At 37.5% G+C, this 22,711-nt stretch overlaps 1 protein-coding gene across 2 annotated transcripts in view; it reads right to left on the reverse strand.

The window, feature by feature from the left end:
* Nucleotides 1-15,280: 15,280 nt before the first annotated feature.
* Nucleotides 15,281-22,711, reverse strand: part of LOC131800422 (uncharacterized) — a 35,992-nt gene continuing 28,561 nt past the window's right edge. Inside the window, exons 1-3 of one of the 2 annotated variants that reach the window (XM_059127278.1) lie at nucleotides 21,483-21,587; nucleotides 21,103-21,295; nucleotides 15,281-17,467 (exon numbers count right to left, since the gene is read on the reverse strand). In XM_059127278.1, the coding sequence (XP_058983261.1) occupies nucleotides 15,419-17,467; nucleotides 21,103-21,295; nucleotides 21,483-21,523 (2,283 nt within the window). In that variant the 5' untranslated portion in view covers nucleotides 21,524-21,587 and the 3' untranslated portion in view covers nucleotides 15,281-15,418. Of the gene's footprint in view, nucleotides 17,468-21,102; nucleotides 21,296-21,482; nucleotides 21,588-22,711 lie in introns of those variants that run through there. The other variant, XM_059127277.1, reaches the window with a different exon arrangement.

The following is a 22,711-nucleotide window of genomic DNA, read 5'->3' on the forward strand; positions in this document are numbered from 1 at the left end:
CTTCCCTCTTTTCTTCTACCCCTTCCGGTGATTTTCATTTTCGCAAGCAATGGAAATCGCAAGCCTAATTATATGTTTTCAGCTCATTTTTAATTTTTATGTGTTCCATTTCTTTTTATGGCGGCCAAATTGTTTTGACAAACCTGTTGATTGCTAACAAGTTTTTGTTTTTTTCCGTCGTTTTACTTTTAGATTTTTCTTGCAAAAAAGAATACAACTGCCTTAGTCTCCAAGAAAGAAGCTGTTAGACAATTCATGTTGGAAAAATAACCAGAAAACACCTATTGCGTCCAAAAGTCCCATCTTCCCACCATATTCAAGCAATTTATACGGCCATATTACCTAAATACGTCAGGACTATCTCCTTACCTGAGGGTGTTTGTCAGTTCACCTACCAGGCGCGTCCCCACTGGCGGATAGGGGGGTGGATGATCGCACTGTTTTGCTCGTAACAGGGCTCCTAGTGGCGAAATGGTATAGAGCGGAGCAGTGCGATCACCCGTTCCAGGGATTTTTTCCCGCGGACAAAAAACTGACTACGGGGATGTTCCCCTAAAACAAAAAACAAACATGGAGGAAGTTTTAGAAGAAGAAAAAGTTACGGTGCTGGGCCTAAATAACCCAGTACCGGCGGGTGTTTGTGATCCAGCCACGAGTCACACCCTGTCGTCATCCAACGATCGTGAGCAAAACTCTCCCGTAGATGTGGGTGCCTTGGCATCTGCGGTCGAAGGTACTGCTACAAGCACACATCCCTCGGGCAACAAGATAGACGAAGAGGCTGAGGAACTCAGGGGAAGCGTACCCTCAACCCAACCTTCAACGACAGACTCTGAGTCCGACAACAGCAGCGAATCCCAAATGAGGAGGAGGCGCACAGAACGAAAGAAGAAGTGAGCGACAGCCTAGCGAAGCTCACAACTAAGGCTAAAATGCTGTCTGGGGCTCAGCGGCGAAAGCTCAAGAGGCAACGGAACAGCAAAAACGCAAAGTAGCAGGACGCTCCGAAGGGAACCAAAAATACTCCCCCCACTCCGTTGGAGACAGGGAAGAGGATCAGGTCCCCTGAGGTACAGAATACTGCGAAGCCGGCGAAAAAGAGCTTCCCACCTACGGATGCTTCGGGTAAATCAAGGCAAGGAACCCCCAAGGGAGACTGTAACAGGAATCCTTTGTCCGAGGGTGACAAGGCCAGCCCCAGCACTGTAAAGGTGAGCCCGACCGTGAAATCGACTGTCAAGCCTGGGGTTTCTGAAAAGAAATCCCTCGCTCATCAGAAGAGAAAACGGGCCGGGGAAACGGATACGAAGCCGCCATCGTATGCTAAAGTCGCCAGGAAACACAACAGGGACGAAATGCAATACGCATTAATCGACACCAACAAAGGTTCAGGCAACCTATCAAAAGACCATATAGAAGAGATAGAGGAAATGGTCAACAGCAAAATCCTGGATCTCATCTTGGAAGGTGGAGATCCAATCCCTATCATGATCAGTGAGATTAAGAATAATAAAATGTTCTTTAATCTCGCTTCTCCTGCTAACACCGCCGCCTTAGAGGGGATTATCGAGAAGATAAAACCCCCTTGGGAAAACGGCAGCCTTAAGTTGGTGAGGTGGAGCGAGATTCCTCGCCTAACTAACTAAAACGACGGTGTACGTCAGAGGATACGGCAGCAGACTCGGGACGGAACGCATGCTCGAGATCTTTGGTAACTAAAATAAGACTTTGGACGTGAAGAGATGGGAAGTCTTTCACAGGGAAGAGAAGGAGGATAGGGATTGACGATCTCTCCATGGCTAGTCTGACAAAGACCAAGGGCATAGCTTTCTTCGTCTCGAACGCGGTCCGTTTCAAAAATAACAAGGTCAGCATCGGAGACGAAGGACCCAAGGGAGACAGCGAGGAGGAGAAAGAAAACCCCCCTAGCAACACAATACAGGGAGCCGACGATAAAATCACCGACTCTCAGGAAGCCCGCCTACTGGAGGACCAATGATTGAGGTCATCTAGATCAATCTTCATCGGAGCGAGACGGCAACAATAGCTCTGATGAAATTACTAAATACAAGTAAGATACACATTGGTTTAATTCAGGAACCCTGGACAGTTCAGAACGAGGTCTCTGGACTAAACCATATTAACTATCAACTGTTTTATGCTAACACAGGGTCTCGACCGAGAACTTGTATAATATGTCACAAAAATTTATGCTTTCTTTTCTCCCCAGAGATGTCATCATCGGACGCAACAGTACTGAGGCAGGGGAATGGCAACATATACCTGGCGTCGGTAAACCTACCGTTCGACGCGCCGACATTACCACCCACGTCGGAACTGCAGCGGCTGGTGAGTAAAACAAAACAAACATGTAACGAAGTACTAGTAGGTAGCGATGCTAACTCACATCACATTGCGTGGGGTAGTACTAACACTAACAAAAGGGGCCAGTCCCTACTAAATTATCTAAATATTAATGACCTAACAATTCTTAACATTGGGAATAAAGCGACCTTCGTAAACAAAATTAGGGAGGAGGTTTTAGACATCACTTTTTGTTCAGAGAATCTTATGAACGAGATCCAGAATTGGAGAGTCTCGGAAGAGCACTCTTTCTCGGATCACAGGTATATACGATTTGAACTAACACGGCCGCCGCCGAACCCAATACGTTTCCGGAACAAATCCAAGACTGACTGGATGAAGTATGGGAGACTAGTTAGATAAAGGCTAGGGCAGAGTAAAAATGAATGCCTAAGCATAGATGACATAGACAGAGATGTTAATAGCTTAACTGAGACCCTAGTAAAGTCTTTCGAGGAATTCTGTCCACTTCGAGAGAGGAAATCCGCCTATGAAAACCCCTGGATGACAGGGGATATTCGTAACAAAGGAAAGGAGGTCCGTAGGCTTTACAACAGAGCTCGACGTAAAAAATTGGCAGTATTCTGGGACAGCTACCATAATAAACTTAAAGAATACAACAAAGTAGTCAGAACAGCTAAACGAAATTCCTGGAAGCTTTTCTGTGAACAGGTTGAAAGCGTGAATGATGTCTCAAAAATAAAAAAGTTTCTTTCAAAAACCCATACACAAGCCGAGACAATAGTGGATGATATGGGTAACAAGATGGAAACAATAGAAGAAACCCTAGGGCTATTGATGAAAACACACTTCCCACCGAGCGTCACGACAAACGTGGATACATCGGAAGATAGAAGGAATGTGACGGAGGAAGCACCAAAAATTGACGAATCGATGGTAAAAGAAGCCATCAAAAGTTTCAAACCGTTTAAGACAGCGGGACCAGATATGGTCTTCCCGGCTCTGCTCCAAAAGGAAGTGGACGTTATTTCAACGCGTGCCTAAAGTTTGCGTCGAAGCGCTTTCAACAACGTCAGCACGGAGACACTAATCCAATCCTTAGATAGTTTTCAGGTCAACAAGGGCCTAAGGGACTAGATAAACCATATGCTAAGGAATAGATGGATAAGTTGTGGGCTATTACACGTTATCATAAGGGACAAAGTTGGTCAAGGGACTCCACAGGGAGGGATATTATCACCCCTCCTAAGGACTTTAACCAACGAAGGTTTTGAACCAGTCTGCTATGCAGACGATGTTATAATACTTCTGAGGGGAAAGAACCCTAACTTACTGTGCAGAAGGGCCGAGTCGGCTCTGAAACTTGCATACAACTGGGCTAGACCGAGAGGTCTCAACGTCTACCCGAAAAAACTGAGATATATCTATTTACCAGATCCTTTTTCTGGGTCTTCTCGAGGAACCGGTTTTCCTGAACAGGACAATCAATATTTCCAATAAGGTTAAATATCTGGGTGTGATTCTAGATAGAAAACTTAATTGGAGGGACCACATCCAGGAAAGAGCAAACAAAGCTCATAGATGTTGGGCAACGTGTAAAAGAGCTATAGGCTCTAAACGGGGCTTCAATCCAAACATGATACACTGACTATTCAAAAGCGTGATTAGACCTATTCTAACTTACGCTTCAATAGTCTGGTGGACAGCCATGGATAGAAAGTGTAATACTAAAATACTACTGAAAGTCCAAGGAATGTGCTGCTTAAGCATCTGCGGGGCAATGAGGACAACACCAACTAGGGCACAAGAGACATTACTATTTCTTCACCCGATAGACATTCAGATTCGGTATGAAGCAACCGTCGCGGCCTTAAGGCTTAGGGCGACGGACGAGTGAATAAGCAAAGGCCACGCTACATACCATCAAAGAATCTTACAGGTAACAACGGGAGAATCAATAGAAAACTTTGTATCGAACCGGATATCTGAATCTATTGTATCTGCCTATTGTGAAACATTAATCCCAAACAGAAACTTGTGGATCGATGGATTCCCATCACAGATGCCGACTGGTAATTGTTGTTACACAGATGGTTCAGTGTTGGGGGAGAGAGTAGGACTGGGTCTTTTTATCGAAGAAACGAATACCAAAATCTCTTTCCGCCTGACCGATCACAATACGATCCTACAAGCGAAGGTCCGGGCGATTACAGAGTGTCTGAACTGGTTAAATGCAAACACGAGACCGGCTATCGTAAACGTCCTAACGGACAGTAAGATAGCCATTAACGCTATAACATCCAAAACAGTAACTTCAAGAACTGTATTGGAATGTATAAACTCAATCAACAACTACTCTCAACACGGCTTAGTTCGCATTATATGGGTACCAGGTCATAACGGAGTTAGAGGTAACGAAATAGCAAACTCTCTCGCTAGAACAGGCAGGGAATTGGCAGCAGTAAGCTTAGACAATCCACTACAGCTAAAAGCGTCACGTCTAATGTTAAAGACATGGGCAAAAAACGCCCATATATCCTCATGGAACGAAGAGGGCGTAGGGAAAACCACCAAAATCCTGTGGGTTGACTCAAATGAGATAAAAACGAAGAATCTTTTATTGGTAGGCAAGAAGGAGATCAGTGAGGTGACAGGCATCCTTACGGGGCACCTGGGCCTACAAACTCATCTATACAAGATAGGTTGCACAGATAACAGCATATGCAGGGCGTGCAGGGAAGATGACGAAACATTGGAACATTTTCTCTGTATATGCCCAGCGTTTGCAAATATCAGGGCCCAATTCTTAGGGAGCGACACTATACCAGACCTAAGTCGGATCATGGTAAATGATATAAAACAGTTAAAGAATTTCATAAAGGCAACAGAATTTCAATTATAACAGACTGTTTAACTGCACGTCTTCCTCGGTAAAACCCCTCTGACTAGAGTGCACAACAGGCCTATACTGGCTTAAGTGTATGCCCAACAGGGCTTGCGGCGAATTGGTTCGCCCCTCTTTTTCGACCTAATCTAACCTTACCATATCTCCTTAAATCAATCATAGTAGAAAATGTTAAGGTGAGAACACATAAAACTTAGCATTGCTTATTCGTAAAAAAAACAAGGGAGCGTATGGTCAAAATCGAAGTAAGTCAAACTAAAACTCCTTTGTTCTTTTACGAAGACGCTAGCCGATGACTTAAGCCAGTCGAAAAACCCTTTCATGCATGGAAAACGTAGGCTAGGTTGTAAAATTTTGTAACTAAAAACGCCTATCTGAATGGATCGTAATGTCAGAATTACTATCAAAACAAATGCAACAACTTGGTTTTATTATCAAATAAACAAAACAACTTGTTGCATTGAATTTGAATACACAGGGTGAGATGAAAAAACTGCAACCACACTTCAGACTGTTGTCCACACTTCAGACTCGTCCGACAGATGTTAAAATTATTCCAGTGACAGTTCATTATATTGTTTACAAGCGTACAAAAACATTTTGGCGAGAATAGTCCAGAAAAAAAGTTATTCGTGATGGACTTCAAGCGTGATAGTGTGATTTCTTTATATTTGTCTGGAAAACCACAAGTGGCTATCGTTAGAGCAATCCAGCATTTAAACGTGAATAAATCTTTTGTGTCTCGTACCATCGCTCGTTACCACGATACTGGTAGCGTAGTTCGTAAAGGAAGTGGACGGAAGAAAACAGCAACATAAGCAGAAATGGTTCGAAAAGTAAAGAAGCGCCTTGGTGGAAGCCCACGTTGCAGTGGCCGAAAACTAGCTCGTGAGCTGGGTTAAAGCAATTGAAATTCCAAAAAGATCAAGAATTTACACCGCAACAGAAAGAAAATAGACTCAAAAGAGCTAAAGATTTGCTTCGCTTGGCCGAAAGTGGTGAACTGCCGAATTTGGTTTTCTCCGATGGAAAAAATTCGTTGTCCAGCAGTTTGTAAACAAACAAAGAAGTCAGCTGAAAATGTGCACCTTCGGTTGGCCACTAGAACTCAAGCGCCGGCCAAGATGATGGTGTGGGCCGCCATAACAGCCGATGGCCGCTCTCCGCTCGTACTAATAGACCGTACCATCAGAATAACACATACATTGGACATTCCGATACGACTCAGCACGCGGAAGCCAAGAGTGTTTACAAAATGAGGACCCTCGCTTCATTTCCAGCGCACAATGGCCACCAAAGTCTCCGGATACCAATCCGTTGGACTATTGTGTCTGGATTATTTTGGAAAGCAAGGTTGGCACTAAAAAATACCAAAATGTCGATCACCTCAAGCAAGCACTTCGCCGGAAATGGGCCAAAATACCACAGAGCAACATTCGGGCAGCATGTGACGGTTTCATTGGCCGTTTGAAGGCCATAATTCGTGCCAAAGGTGACCAATTCGAACAAATCTAAACTTATTCTAAAATTCGATGCTACTTCCGAAGATGTTTGCTTTCATTCAATCAAATTTAAAAAAAAAAGTCAAATTATGGCGTTTGACTTTGTTGCAGTTTTTCATCTCACCCTGTATATTTTAAATACTTGTTTTAGAACCATAAAAACGTTTAGCAATTGTACGTCTTTTTTATCTTTATTGAACGAAAGAAATAAAATATGTCAGTTATTACGGCTTTTTTTATTCATTTAAATAGAAAATTAAGATCGTATCATTGCATTAGAGTTTTTTTTTTTTTTTTGGATTGACAATATTTATAAAGATTTATTTGACGTATATGCATCTGAAATCCATTGGCTTTACCAAATTTGATGAACTTTAAACGTTCCATAAGATTGTTTCGATTCCAACAACAACAGAAAACACACATTTGATCATTTTATTTCATATATTAGCATTTATTTATTGTTTGATTTCTTATTTCTTAATTAAAACCTTAATGGAATTAAATTATTTTGGTTATTTATTATCTAGCTAGAATAATTTATAATTTCGCAATAAAATTATAACACTAATTTAAAAATTCGAGAAATTTGACGAAAGAATCTTAATACACACAATGAACATTTAAATAATTTCTATTTTGTTTTGTTTAATATTTGCTTCACAGGAAATCGGGCACATGATTACAGTAAGTGGTTTGCCTCGTAATAGATCAACCAACTATTGAAACGCGCAAGTTTCAGTTTTTTTGTATTATTGTATTAAAAAAATGTGATTTGATTACAGATTTGCTTATATATTTAAAGTTATTATTTAAAGCGTTACCTAAAATTCGACGTACCCAGTTGATGTTTTTCACCACACAAGTAAAAAACATGTACTCATATAAGTGCTTCCAAAATACGACGGGCGTACAAAATTTCAAAGTTGAACATTTTCAACACTGACAATTGAATTTTTTTTTTGTTTTTGTATTGGAATCAATTTTTACAACGTTAATTGGTGGTAGGTTTTAAGATATGGACCTGGAGTATTTGGGACGTACAAAACATTTTTTAGGTTACGCTGTTACAAATAAAATCGGGTAACAACAAAATAATATTAATAAAAATTAACGGTTTTGTTAGCAAATTCTTTAAAGTAGAATTCAAGAATTGAAGCTTTTGAAAATGAGTTGTGTTTGTTTTTGTTTCAGAGGGTCTCTGAATTAACTGCTCGGAAAAATACTTAATTATCACTTCCTACTCAACCACTTCGTTTAAATCTTTTGCTGGGTAATTAAATATCGACAAATGGGCTTGGCAACATATGATTCAATTACCTTGCATAAGCGACAACACAATAAAAAGAAAATGGCGCCCAATTAAATATGGGGAAGATCGTGTTGTGAAGAGCTTGCTGTGCTTTCTGTCTGTTTTTCTGGCTCATGTCACAAGGTTTTTAGCCCAGTGTTTTGAAAATGACTATATTTTTAAAAGCCCTTCTGCAGAATATTGGCATCTTTTTGCTTTGAAGCTTTGAACTGGGATCTATTTTGATGATTGCACTTGATATTACTCTTTAATATATATATATATATGTATATGCAATATTTATATTGTAATCGATGTAGCTTACATTTTAATTCTAACAGCAATAAAATGAACTTTCCTTATTTTGCTAATTTATGGCTCAATTAAATCTTTCCAATTACAATCTAGAATGTGAACTTGAATGGCTTCTGTATTTTGGTGTTGGCATATACATATGTACCTGTGTATAGTCAATGTATTACTTCGAAAAATATTATCATGTGCATATGTACTATCTATCAGAATGTCTGTGTACATTTGTGTATTCTAACAATTCCTTAATTATTCACAAGCGATTTGCATCTCAATTTGTTTTTGTCGTTTATCAAACATGTACATATTAACCATTCGTTCTTTGACCCGTCGGATCTATTCTTACTTTAGTGTAAACTATATAGAAAGTGTTTGTTTTGTTGTCATTTTTTTCATTCTATTGTGATGAAGGCACTGTCGTTTTACATTGTTTATGTGTTTTCTTGGTTTATCTCAATTTATATCATATGACATTTAATATTGACTAATTCTAACAAGGAATCAGTTGGCAAAGGCTGTAGTCGACCTACACCACAATGTTCCGTAAATGTGTTTTTTCTTTTGCTAACAGATCTGTATTCTAATTTAATTAATCAATTTACAGATTCAAAAAATCTGGAGGTATTAGAAACCAATATTTTCCAAAAACATTGAATCCAACAAATTCAATTCATTTCCAAGCTCGTCAGTGAAAATAATCGGTTTTGTTTCCTAAAACACACATTTTGAAGCGAACTTTGTAGAGTTGAATATAGAAATTGAAATCACATTAAATGATACAAACTGAGTTAATCCATTTCAGTAGTGAAGCGTGTATTGTATTGTGTCGATAACATGGTAGAAGAATACAGGTAGTCGCATCGACACAGCTGCTGGGAAAATGAACTGTTAAACTGATTTTGGAATTGAAAATCTTGAATGAAAAATTATTGAAATTTGTAAAAATTGTTGAAAAATACATATCATTACAACCTCCGATTTGCATCGTATTAGAAAACATATAAAAATCTACTAATTTTTGACAAAACACTTTAAAAATTTTGATATTTCAATGTTCCCAAGTGTTGATGCATCTACCTATATTCTTCTACCATGGTCGGTAATGTTTATAAGTATTGCGTGTGTTTGTGTGTCTTCATTTAAATCGTTTTTTTTTCAATATTGAATATCGTTTAATACTTGTTTAATACTGTAATGAAGAAAAGAACTGCTACACTAATGTATAAATTCATACATGCATACAAGTATGTATATGATACAAAGAATTATGCTATCATGTTTGAAAACATAAATGATGTGGCTTCAAAACAAAAAAAAAAAAAAAAAAAAAACTATCACTATTTACACTAACAGTTAAAGCATTCTCTTGTGTGAGATACGAAATGAGATTGAATCGATTGGTTCTACTATGCCACAGGTAAAGGTGGGAATACATAAAGCGCTTATCTGGCTGGCTTAAGTCATCGGCTGACTTCTTCTGAAATGAACAAAGAAGCCTAGGGCCAAAATTGAACTAAGTCAACCTAAAACTTATTTGTTCATCTACGAAGAAGCCAGCCGATTACTCAAGCCAGCCAAATATGTGATTTATGTATTTCCACCATAATTTCATCAGGCTATGCTCAAACAAATCTTGTTTTGCAATAATCTAAAATAAATTTGAAACTTGGCATATTCACATAGCATAAAAGTGTTTCCGTACATACGACACGGATCTTAACTGTCAATTCCTAAAATGGATTTCATTTGACGTATACGTTTATAGATTGACATTCGGAATCCACTGGATGTCGTATAAGTACATGTAACTAATATACATGCAACTATATACATGACATTACATTAATACTGGGAATTGGCAATAGTCTAATTTATAGATAAAGATGACTTTTCCAGTGGGAGATTTTAGTATACAAGGTTATGTGATACCCAATTTTAATTTACTTAGAATGCCATACATTATCCATCATCTGTTGGGTAATTTTTAATTAAATCACAACACAATTACTGGATTGCTGGATTTTTTATTGGACCGAAATTGGTATACGTCCTGGTAAAGAATTACACAATTGCTTAAATAAATTTTCATTGTAGTGTGGTACAGTAAAAAGTATTGCAAATATACCTGCGGAATATAATTATTTGCCAATTTTTCAATTTAGTTTTAATTAATTAATTAATTTTTTAATTAATTCAATTAAGAAGAAATGGTTGGGGTCGGAATTATGAATTATAAATTTATGTCGCAATGTAAACAACGCATTTTTTAGTAGTTCCATGGTAGAAGAATGCACACAGCTGCTGGGACAATGAACTGTCAAACCAATTTTGAAATAGAACATTTTGAATGAAAAATTATTCAAATTTGTAAAAAATGTTTAAAAATGGATATCTTAACAACCTCTGATAGGCGTTGTATAAGAAACATATATAAACCTACATATTTTTTTAAAATCATTCAAAATTTTAGAAATATGAATGTTCCCAAGAGTTGATGTCTGTATTCTTATACCATGATTAGTTCCTTATAGCATACAAATTTAGATACAACAGAAATGCATATTTTCCATGCTCCACAAAATGTTTAATTCGGAGATAAAACAACATTGTCCCCCTATCTGGTACAGACTTGCATTTTTCCTAGAGTCTTTGAATTTTAGCAACCTTTCTTATTGAGCCAAGAATACACACACAATCTATGTAAATATTTTGACCAAAGGAATAAAATTGTACTTAGAAGATATCTTTGTCCTACTTTCTGTAATTATGCCATGGTATGAACCACTGAACCGATTTGTTTACAGCACTGCTTTACATTCGTGCTTTAGAAATCGGGATGAGTAAATCCATTATTTCTGCACTTATGACCTCCAAAAAGAATATAAAGAGCGGCAAAAATTTCGTCCTGCTATTTTGGGGTTTATGTGGACGTTAAATGAAAATTAAGTTTGTTTATCATATTTTTAAAATAACAATATACATTGTTTATTGCAGTGACATTGGGAAAAGTTAATATTGGAATTATTATTGACCAACTACGTGGTCAAAAAATCTGCTTACAAATTTTAAAATCCTACCTGCCATTCGCAAATTCTGTATCAACATATTTGGCTTTTTTTCATTAATAATATAATTTTTTTTTAATGTTTCTTTTTTGTTTTAGTCTCTTATGGGGTTCCCAACACAATAAGTTGGCAAACATTGCGGCAAATTCTTGAATAAATAATCAGTTTATAACAATGTAGTACTAGTCTGAACAATTACGATTTCTTTCTTCGATTTAAAAAAAAGTCGATACATCTCTTCATATCGTTTAAAAACGTTGATCGTCGTAATAGCAAATTTTAAATTAAAGTGAATTCAAAATGGGCAGGAGTTTTTCAAATGGTATACCAATTCTATTCTTGTACGAACGAAAACTCCAAATCAGAGGTGGGCGGATAATACAGTCGTTACAAGGCGCACCAGTAGTGTAATTCTTTAACTAATTTTTTGTGTTATCGGTAAAATTCGGTAACTAACGAAAATTTTCGGCTAATTAGCAACCAAAATAAAGTAGTCGCTAAGTCCTGCCGATAGTGACAGTTCTGTCTCGCTACAGGTAGATTCAATTTTTAAGAATCAATATTGTTGCCACTGAGGTTGAATATTTTTTTTTTTTAAACAAATTGCATAAAATTTGCCATGCCATGGTAGCTCTGCCTTGCCTTGCCCTCATCGATGTAAAGCTTATCTATAATTTCACCCAGGAGGCGAATTTAGACCAAGACAAAAGCTATATCGCAATAAATCCACCAAAAAATTGAAAAAAACATCGAAAATCGTTCCGTTTCGTTGTCTGCTCCAAATATTACATTAAAGCTAATTTCGTTGAACCAGAAACTATATTTAATCAAATAAAATTTTTATAGACAATAATGCTATGTTCTCATTACACTTTCAATCACGTTGTTCGCTCTCAGAATTAGGTACACGAATTAACCCGTTCATACGGCACGATTCGTAATTCATAGTAAAATAATTCCTTTTTTCACAAATTTTGTTTGTTGATTTGAATGGGAATTTATACAAAAATACATGAAATTCTCACTAATATTAATATAAGAAATTATTGTTTTTCTTCCAAATAATAATTATATCATTAATTTTACAATTTTTATTCATGTTTTCAAGTTTTTGTGTAAATATTGACATTTTGAACATATTTTTGTATTTTTTAATTTTAAATTCTGCTGGAGAGACACTTGTCAAAAATTTTTTTCTGCCGATACAAACATTTTGAAAATATTGCTCTTTTGTTTGCAGTTTTCTGTGGAAATTTCAACTCGTGGACAAAATGTGTACCTCGAATGAAAGAGAAAACAAAATGTACTTTCGTTTGAATGTACATACGCCATTCAACATTGTAGTTTTCATTCATAATTTTCAGTCTTCCCAAAAAAATTTTAAAATTTCATTAAATTTTTCTAGTTTTAATTTTTGAATGTCAAAAATTATTTTTTCGATAAATGCTCTCATTTGTTAGGGATGGGACATATTTTTTCGTTGTTCGGAGAGTGATTTGATTTGAACAATGTACAAATATAAGTGTTCGCTCAGGAAATTTTGTGTGAAGAATTAAGTAGTTTTTTTCATAGTTAAGGGTCGAACAAAGAATAGAGAGCGAATCAAGTGTAGTGGAAACGCCACATAAGTCTGTTCCAGAACTGCAAGATAACCGATTTTTGCTTTATGATATCGAAGAAAATTGCAGGTTCTGGAACACACCAAATATGATCACGAGTAAAATTTTTTATGTAAGTCTTTCCCCTAATCCTAAACCAATCAAACCGTTCCATCCTGAAAAGAAATCTTATAGCAGATGAGCTCATTCCAGAGCACGGTCGACGAAGTGCTTCGGCTGTTCACACATATACGTCCCAAATGCACACGACAAGCATAAAACAAATGTTTTGGACTTTGTGTTGAATCGTTTTGAATAACTTTACAAGTCACTCCCCTGCATGCATTTTTATGTGAGCTTTGTCGTATCTCCATTTTAGTATCTAATTTTCTGTAAAAATAACACAGATGGGCATTACGTATAAACAATATAAACAATTAAGCAAAGGCTATTGTCGTACGGGGCCGACCATGTAATACCCTACGACACTACAATATGTCGCAAGCGCCCTTTTTTGGTCCATTTGAACCCCTAAATGTACATCTTCAAATACAATAGGCTCTTGAGGATCGGATGATAATTGCGACCTGTATAATACCCTCAATAATTAGTGTCGCGGAGTGTAGAAAAACTTTAAAAGATGTGTAATTAAAATTGTAAAAATATGACAAAAATTGAAAAAGTGTAAGAAAAATATTCACTTTTTTTTTGGCACATTTTTACGCGATTTTCTTAGGTCTTATCCTTTTCTGGCAAGATACCATTCCGAATTTATGAGAATTGTGAAAATCAGTCCAGCGATTCTTGACTTTTAAGCAGAATGACTAATATATTTATTTTACATATACAGGGTAAGATGAAAAAACTGCAACCAACTTTAGACTGCTGTCATTTCTAAGCCACTCGTCCGACATCTGTTATTCCAGTGACAGCTCACTTATTGTTTACAAGCGTATAAAAGCATTTTGGTGAGAATTTTCCAGAAAAAAGTTATTCGTGATGGAATTCAAGCGTGATAGTGTGATTTCTTTATATTTGTCTGGAAAAACACAAGTGGCTATCGCTAAAGCACCAGAATTTAAATGTGAATAAATCTTTTGTGTCTCGTACTATCGCTCGTTACCGTGACACTGGTAGCGTAGCCCGACTTCAAAGAAGTGGACGGAAGAAAACAGCAACATCAGCAGAAATGGTTCGAAAAGTAAAGAAGCGATTTATTTCTTGAGGATCGGGCCACAATTTCGACCTGTAAGGTGATTGCAAATTAACATGTACAGATCTGTGCTAAAATGTTGCACAGATTAATATTTTATCTGCAGGCAGATCAAGCTCGGAGATGGGCTATATCGGTCCAGGATATCGTTAAGCCCACATATAAGGGTACAACCCCCCCCCCCCCCTATTTCGGTATTTTGATGATTGTTGCCTAACTTTTCAATTAAATTGTCTGAAAATCCACAAGAGCTATATATAGCTATAGCTATATTTTTCAATGGCCCACATACAAAGGTATCCCCGACATTCGATATTTTGACAATTTCGTATTTAGAATTTTTATGTGTACTACAGCCTATGAGAAAAAATTGCTTATGCTTCCGTATAGCCTCCATATAACGGTCCCCCCCCCAATATGCAGAACTTCGTATTTAGAGTTCGTAATGGGAACTACAGCTTATGACAGAAAATTGTCTATGCAGGCCCAGGTCTTCGTATATGTCAGTACCTTCCTATATTCGGCATTTCGACGACCGAAATTGTTTGAAATTTCGTATTTGAAGTTCCTAATAGGTACTACAGCTTGTGACAGAAAATTGTCTATGCAGGTTCAGGTCTTCGTATATCCTGATATAACGGTACCTCCCTACATTCTGTATTTTGATGATTTTAGCTACATTATTCACCGGATCTTATTTTTCAAGTTTCGTATTTGAATATTTTAATGGCTTATGACAAAAGTTTTCTATGCAGGTCCACGCTTTGGTATAGATCCCAATATAACGGATGTATTAGGTATTTTTAAGATTTATCGGAATTTTTAAGGGATTTTATTTTTTTTTTAATTTCCAAATTCTTTCCAAATGTGGAGGGTATTCAAAGTTCAGCCCGGCCGAACTTACTGCTTTTTTTACTTGTTCATTCGTAATCAAGTTACTTTTTGGATACTCATTTGTTCTCTCTCTCTCTTTTTGGTCGACCGTGATCTGGAGTATTTTGAGTTTGTCGCTCATGTAGCTACGTAGCCAAATGGAGAGCCAATTTGCTCATATTCATAATTCTGCACGTGAAGAGAATCTAAAAACCATGCATCTACAATAATTTATTTTAAAACATAGAAGTGTGACTATTATTATTCATTTTGGACCTTATGGTGTGCTATTATTCAAGAGCCTTATTCGACGTGGTTGACAGACGCATTAAGCCTAGGTTTCCATTTCCGCATTTTGCTCGGCCTCTTGATCCTCGTCGTGTTCATTCAACAGAGGACTGTCATCGTCCATGTAGCTGGGAGGTAACGGTGTTGCTGGAGTTGTTGGAGCAGATCTTGAGATCCAACCTTTGCGTTGTCGGTTGCCACGGCTCGTAAAGAAGTTCGAATTTACTACGCTGGTCACGGGACTCTTCAGGATGGTACAGCGGCTGCCCGATGGTACCTGATTCGTGGCCATCATAGGAATGTACATGGCCTTGTTGGGCGGTTTCGATGTATAGAAGCGTTTTTTGCTATGTTGGAGCGTTGATGGTCGTTTCGATGACGAAGAAAAGATAAAACTACTGTTAGGGACCGCTGAACTACCGCTGCCATTTAGCGATGTTTTGCTAATCGTGAGTTTGCTGGATGGCTGCGTCCCCACCAGGACTGACGAGGTTGACGGTACTGAGGTGAGTGAGTTAGTGGGAGAGTTATTTGCCACCGACGACTTAACTAAGACGTTTACCTTGGCGGCTTCAGCTAATGATTGTTGTTCGGGCATGGTGGAGATGCGTTGAAGCTTTCCGCCAACATTTGCAGTTTGCGCCGCATTTCTATTTGCCGACGGGGCCGGTGAAGACAAAGTGTGGTGTAGAATTGGTCGACCAACAGCCCGGAAAGCTAAGTCCTCCTCGTATTTTGTAACGCCCTCTTGCAGTTGTCGAATTTGATCGAGAATCTCCTTTACTTCGCCCGTGGGGCTGGTAGCTTGAGGCGGGGAACTTGGCGTGCCTATATTGGCTAGACTACTGACGCCAGAACATGTTCCCGAGGTCACATAGCTACGTAGGAGACCCTCGTCTATGTACTTCTTGGCCAGCTCGTTCATGCGGAGAGGAGATTCGCCCAAAGCGAAATTGCCCGAAGGAAGCTTTTGCTGTTGTTGCAGGAGTTGACAGCAAGTTTCCAAGCTCCTTCTCAAGAGTTGCAAGTCTCTAATTTCGTTGTCATTGCAAAGAACTGACGAATCTTCGATTCCAGTAGGAACTGTTATTGAAATACCACCTATTGAGTTGTTCGACTGATACAGTACTGTCTCCCTGTTCGATGAGGGGTCCACATGAAATTGGGTAGGGTTTGTGCTGGCTCGATGCAGTGGAATGGGTTTTATACATCCATTGCTGTAGATCACAGGTGTCCCGCCTGTCTGGGGATGCACGACCGCACCAGCGCCGGACACGGAGCCCACTATAGACGAATTCTCCGACCTGTTGACTCTACTCGAACCTCCGCCTCCAATTCCCGCTGCACAACTGTTGTTTACAAAAATATCACTAATGCTGCTGTTGCTGTTCGTTATGTATCGGAAATGCTGATCACTTTGCGATTGCGCGAATCCGCTGCTATTGGGCAACACGCGTATGTCGTTGCTACTACTACTACAATTTATCACATTGGCATTAATATTATCGTTTGTGCGTTCGTCGTTCTCAGTCGCATCATCGTAGGACAGGCTGCTCTCAAAATCGTGCTGATTTCCATTGAAATTGGTAGTTCTCTCCCGACTGCGATCGCCAGTCGTACTGTTGGCGGCCATACGGTTCACAGTTGCATTGACCGTAACGGTGGCGTAATGTGTGCTGGTCGAACGGCCACTATACATCTGAGAACTATTGCTCAATTCAAATTGGCCATTCCCACTGGCCGCAGTTGCGGTTGCATTGCCGGGGGCCCCTATAAAATTTCCATTATTGACATTTTGGCACACCAGCTGGGATGCGGAGCGCGGCATCATATACTGCTGCTGAAAGTGTGAACTGAAACCAATCTCAGGACTGGCTGCCCTCGAATACGGCGGCGGTACAAGCGTATTTGCTTCGTTAATGTTGCATATAAAACTAGAGCTAAGCGAATCTACTGTGCTGGCCGCCGACAGGGATCCGGCCGGACGCACTATGTAATTGCGAAAATATTGTACCATTAGATAGCTGGAACCATTTTTACCATTATCACTATTGCAGGTGAACACCAACGGGTAGAGATCTGGTTTCGATGTCACCTGAAATGAAAATAATAAAGAATGTTATTTTATTTTTTTTTTTTTAAATTATGAGTTGTTCATTGTTGGAAAGACATAAAGTTGTTTTGAATAAATGTGCTCAGTTATCGTTATTAATATGAACATTGTCGTGATCAAAACTGGGAATAAGAAAAAAAAAACGATTACCACTGTTTTGTGTAGAAGTCAAATTAGTCTCCTTTTTCAGGGCATACTCTGTATACATGTTGTATACATAGGCATGGATTAATGGTATAAATTTATGGAATATACAATTTTAATTAATGTAGAGAGTTTTTTTTACTTTTTTTTTATACTGAGAACTCGCAAAATGTAGTTGTGTCAAAACAATTTTATGACATTTGGTTAAAACATGTTTCAATTCCCATAAAAAAATGTAATGAATGTTTAACAATCATATGCAGTGTTCTAGAACCTCATTAATGATATAACGGTTATCATTGTAAACTTTTTACATTCTTGTAGGATCTGGAACAGAACATATGTCTCCTTTAATGGCAGAATATAGGGTAATATTGTCAGTTACGTTAATATGGTCACACAGGAGGCGAATTCCGAGTTCAGTATTCTTTTCCTGTCAAAAATTGTTCTGCGTAGAATCCATCAAAATGGAAGAAAACTCAAGACAATATTTTAGCAATTTTAGATCTCAATATTGTACGTGTATATTTTGATCAAAAAAAAAACTTTACATTTTTTTTAAATTTGAAAAATTTGTGTTTTGACATCAGCTTGCCTTACCGTGTCCTCTTGTAAATACACCTTGGGTAACAGCATGGTACAATGAAAAAAAGGTAACCACTTTTCAAATAAGCATTCCCAGATCTGCATTTTCTGTAATTTAACTTGCCAAATTTCATTGCATAAAAAATCATTTCCCATCTCTGATTTTATGTTTATACAAAGGATTTATGAATATATATTTTGACAATGAGATGTTGTCAAATGTATAAATTTGGAAAAATTGTAAGCATATGATTGCTTGGCTTTACATTTTTAGTTCTTACATGGGTAACAACATGGCCCAATTATAAGGTCGACAAGTAAGACCAACTGATACCCACATTTGCTGTCAACATAATTCGAATTTGCTTTATTATTTGTTAAATATTTCAAAAATATAAATTTGTAAAATTGCAAATTCAAAACGAAATTAAGGAATTGTGATTTACTCTATTTTGTGGTTTTTCTCGCTCAGTTGCGCAAGAGCTTTATACCATCTCATTGTCTTAATTGTCACTCAATTCCTATCCAAACACCAATCCAATCCAATTATTATATACAAAAAGGTGAAGACGGGTTTGTAATCTGTGGGGTTCTGTAAGACACAAATATAACGATGAAATCAAGACCAAAATCGAAATCGATCCATAAGAGACCTTTAACCTGACTAGTTTTTTTTTTTTTTTGTTTATATTTCGCACAAAAATATTTTTTTTTATTGTCAAAAAACATATTCCCCGCTATGTCGAGACGGATTGTAGATTAGATTTTAAATAAATTATTTTCATTTCCAAAAAAAAAAAAAAAATACTTTTAGTTACCAGATGCAGGTACGAATCTCGCAACACTTTTTCCTTTAGGAGTGTAAACATATAAATCGATGGGTCACGTGAACATTCCACGTACAGCTGACCATGAGAACGGCAGGAACATGCTAAATTTAGTCCGCATACACGAAGAGTTTGACTTGGAATTTATAAATTGTCACAGCAATTGTGAATTGTATAGGAAACTGCAATCTTACAAGTTAAACTGCATTTTTGTGGCTATTGGAGGGATTCGCACTACATACTTCCCCATAATATTCGTAGCCTCAATTATGTTGTTATGTAGTTTTTTTACTTTTAGTCTAGTTAGAACTCCATTACAAATTCCAAACTTCTTTGAAATTTGACATACATAGCGTGTTGATGCATCAAATACATAGGCGAAATCTGTTTCAGATTTCAATATAAATTCAAAAATTTATGTTCGGCGCATCAAATTATGTTTGGTGCATCAAATACGTAAACTCAACCAACAAAATATATATAAGAGCTATATCCATACGTCAACCGATTTCAATATATAAAAATTTATATGGTCTAAAGTGTATATTTCGAGGTGTTACAAACGGAATGACAAACTTAATATACAATTGCACAATTACAGAAGGTAGAACAAAGCTACCCCCTAAATACAACTCATTGTACGACTTTGGGATAAAATTGTATTTTCCTACTATTTTAGATTCAATGTTGTGGATTAAACCCAACATTTCATTCTTGTTCGAGGGTCTCTCCCAATATACGAATTTTGTTAAAAAAAAAAATAAAAAATAAACAAAACCAACTTTTATATATTTAAAAGTCTATTTGAAGTTGAGCATCCTTTCTTATTGAACCATGCTCCACACTATGTTGGAGGGTATAATTTGGTATAGAGGATTTTTGTGGATATTAAATCACAAAATCTAAAGGTGAGGATACATAAGCTGCTTAGTTTCATCGCATGGAATAATTTTGACATTAGTATTCCATGCAACTATGCCAAGCTGCTGTATCCTTCATTAGTTTTGATAATTTTAAATTAATCAAGCTAAAATGCATATTTCGAATGATTTTTTTCGATACCTCTATCTATTTCCCAGATCGGTATTGTCGTACATAAACAGTCCTACCAAGGCCTATATAAGATCGGAAATGCCCGCTTCCTGTCAGACACATTCAAAATTATATACAACAAGATGTTTTCATTTTTTTCATATTTTCCTCATTTTTAAAATGAGTTAAAATGGCGCAAGAAATGAATGAAATACCCGGATTTTCTCTAAAAAATATGATCCAAACTTTTCAATATTTCAATTTTATGCCTAAACTGGTTAAAAGCTTTAATGTGCGAACCATAATGTACGTGTGTTCCAATCATTGGTTTTGAAAAATTTTTTTTTTACACAAAAGTCGGGCACACTTAGAAAAAAATTGTAATCAGCTGGTACTTTTTTATTGTACCATGAGATCGGCAAAGAAGACTACATTTGACAACAATTTGATAATAAACTTAGCAGTTTTTGCACAATTGTGAGCCAAATTAAATATTTGAATTTCAAATCACAATATGTCATTTGACAGCAAACTTAGTTGTCAGATTGACTGACTGGCCTTCCAAGCTTATATGCCCTCTCTTTTATTTCACTTTTGATGGGCTCCTCTCAAACAAAACTTTTGACAGCCACAATTTGTGTCATAAGTGACCTGATAAAGTATACCTAGCTGTAAACACTTAAGTAATTAAACGAAGACGTTCGAATTCGATAAATAACTGAATCCAATTTGTTGTGATTTTGTAAAAATGCAAAATTTTTTCAAACTACCGCCACTTGACAACGCTTTGAAGCGTTGTTAACACAACCACCTCCAATATTTCAACATTCGTTTTGGATAATGCATCTACGTACATATGTATGAGGGTATGTATGTTATTCAGTTATTTTGTTGTTACGAATGAATAATTTCCCTGCTAATGGCTACACTTGATCTGGTCCTTTGAACTGCAGTGCATTCAGGTGGGCATGCGAGTAACGAGCATTTGTTTGTCTTCCAGCAACACCTTGACTATTTATGAGCACTTACCTCGGTATAGGGTGGCGGGGGATGATGGAAAGAATTACAACGGCTGTACTGCGGAGGAGCGTAACACGAGCCAGCCGAGTCTCCTTCAGATTGTGCATGGTGTTCATTGAAGCCCCAGCCGCAAAGTGTTCGACGCTTTTTCCACAGAGAGTAGGCACAGAGGATGGCTAAAATAATTGCTACCACAACACACCTGCAATTATATATGCAATGAATTAGAAACATTGTTTTCGTCTGTACGTAGGAATGTATGTGTATGTTTGTGTTTATGCATCAAGATATGAATATGAGGTTGTGTATCTGTGCGGTCATGCATAAGTAATTAAAATCTAATAAAAATCAATCGCGCATCTATCTGTAATGTAATGTTATCTATTTACTGTTCTCCTTCGAATTTCTGATGCTCAATTAAAAACCCCATCACGGCACGACCAGCCAGCCTGATGGTCGTCTGCACTCGTCCGAATTTCAGCCTAAACTAAATACATGGCAAGAAAGCATTCGCGCCAAGTACCCATGGAATTGTAACAGTATATCTTAGAGCGTTTGCAAATGTGAAGGCAAACGAAAGGATGGCGTACATTGGCGTGGGTTCAAGAGTTGGAATTGCCAAAAACCACAGTGAGAAAGCGCCAATTCTGAGACAACGACGAACCAATACTCATTGGATTCTTTTCGGTTGTTTATTGGATTTTTATTGCACAAAAATGAAATTTGCAAACAGAAATCAATTTTTAAATTATTATTCGTTATTATCTGTTTTTATACCCTCCACCAAAAAAGGTATGGAGGGTATATTAACTTTGTCATTCCGTTTGTAACTCATCGAAATAATCATTTTAGACCCAACAAAGTATATATATTCTTGATCAGCGTAAAATTCTAAGACGATTTAGCCCTGTCCGTCCGTCTGTCCGTCTGTCCGTCTGTCCGTCTGTCCGTCTGTCCGTCTGTTGTAATCACGCTACAGTCTAAACGAATTAAGATAGGAAGCTAATATTTTGCACAGATCTCTCTTTTGTCTGCAGGCAGGTCAAGTTCGAAGATGGGCTATATCGGTCCACGATATCGTATAGCCCCCATATAACGGTACCCCCCGATATTCGGTATTTTGATGATTTTACCCACATTTTTCAACGGAATTGTCTGAAAATCCACACAAGGAGTTCCTTGTGGGTACTTTATACCTCGGCAGAGAATTATCTATATAGGTCCACGATATCGTATAGCCCCCATGTAACGGTACCCCACGATATTCGGTATTTTGAAGATTTTACCCACATTTTTCAACGGAATTGTCTGAAAATCCACACAAGGAGTTCTTTGTGGGTACTTTATACCTCGGCAGAGAATTGTCCATATAGGTCCACGATATCGTATAGCCCCCATGTAACGGTACCCCCCGATATTCGGTATTTTGATGATTTTACCCACATTTTTGAACGGAATTGTCTGAAAATCCACACAAGGAGTTCCTTGATGGTACTTTATACCTCGGCAGAGAATTATCTATATAGGTCCACGATATCGTATAGCCCCCATGTAACGGTACCCCCCGATATTCGGTATTTTGATGATTTTACCCACATTTTTCAACGGAATTGTCTGA

The sequence above is a fragment of the Musca domestica genome, unplaced genomic scaffold (assembly GCF_030504385.1).
Source record: "Musca domestica strain aabys unplaced genomic scaffold, Musca_domestica.polishedcontigs.V.1.1 43, whole genome shotgun sequence".
NCBI classification, from domain to species: Eukaryota; Metazoa; Arthropoda; class Insecta; order Diptera; family Muscidae; genus Musca; species Musca domestica.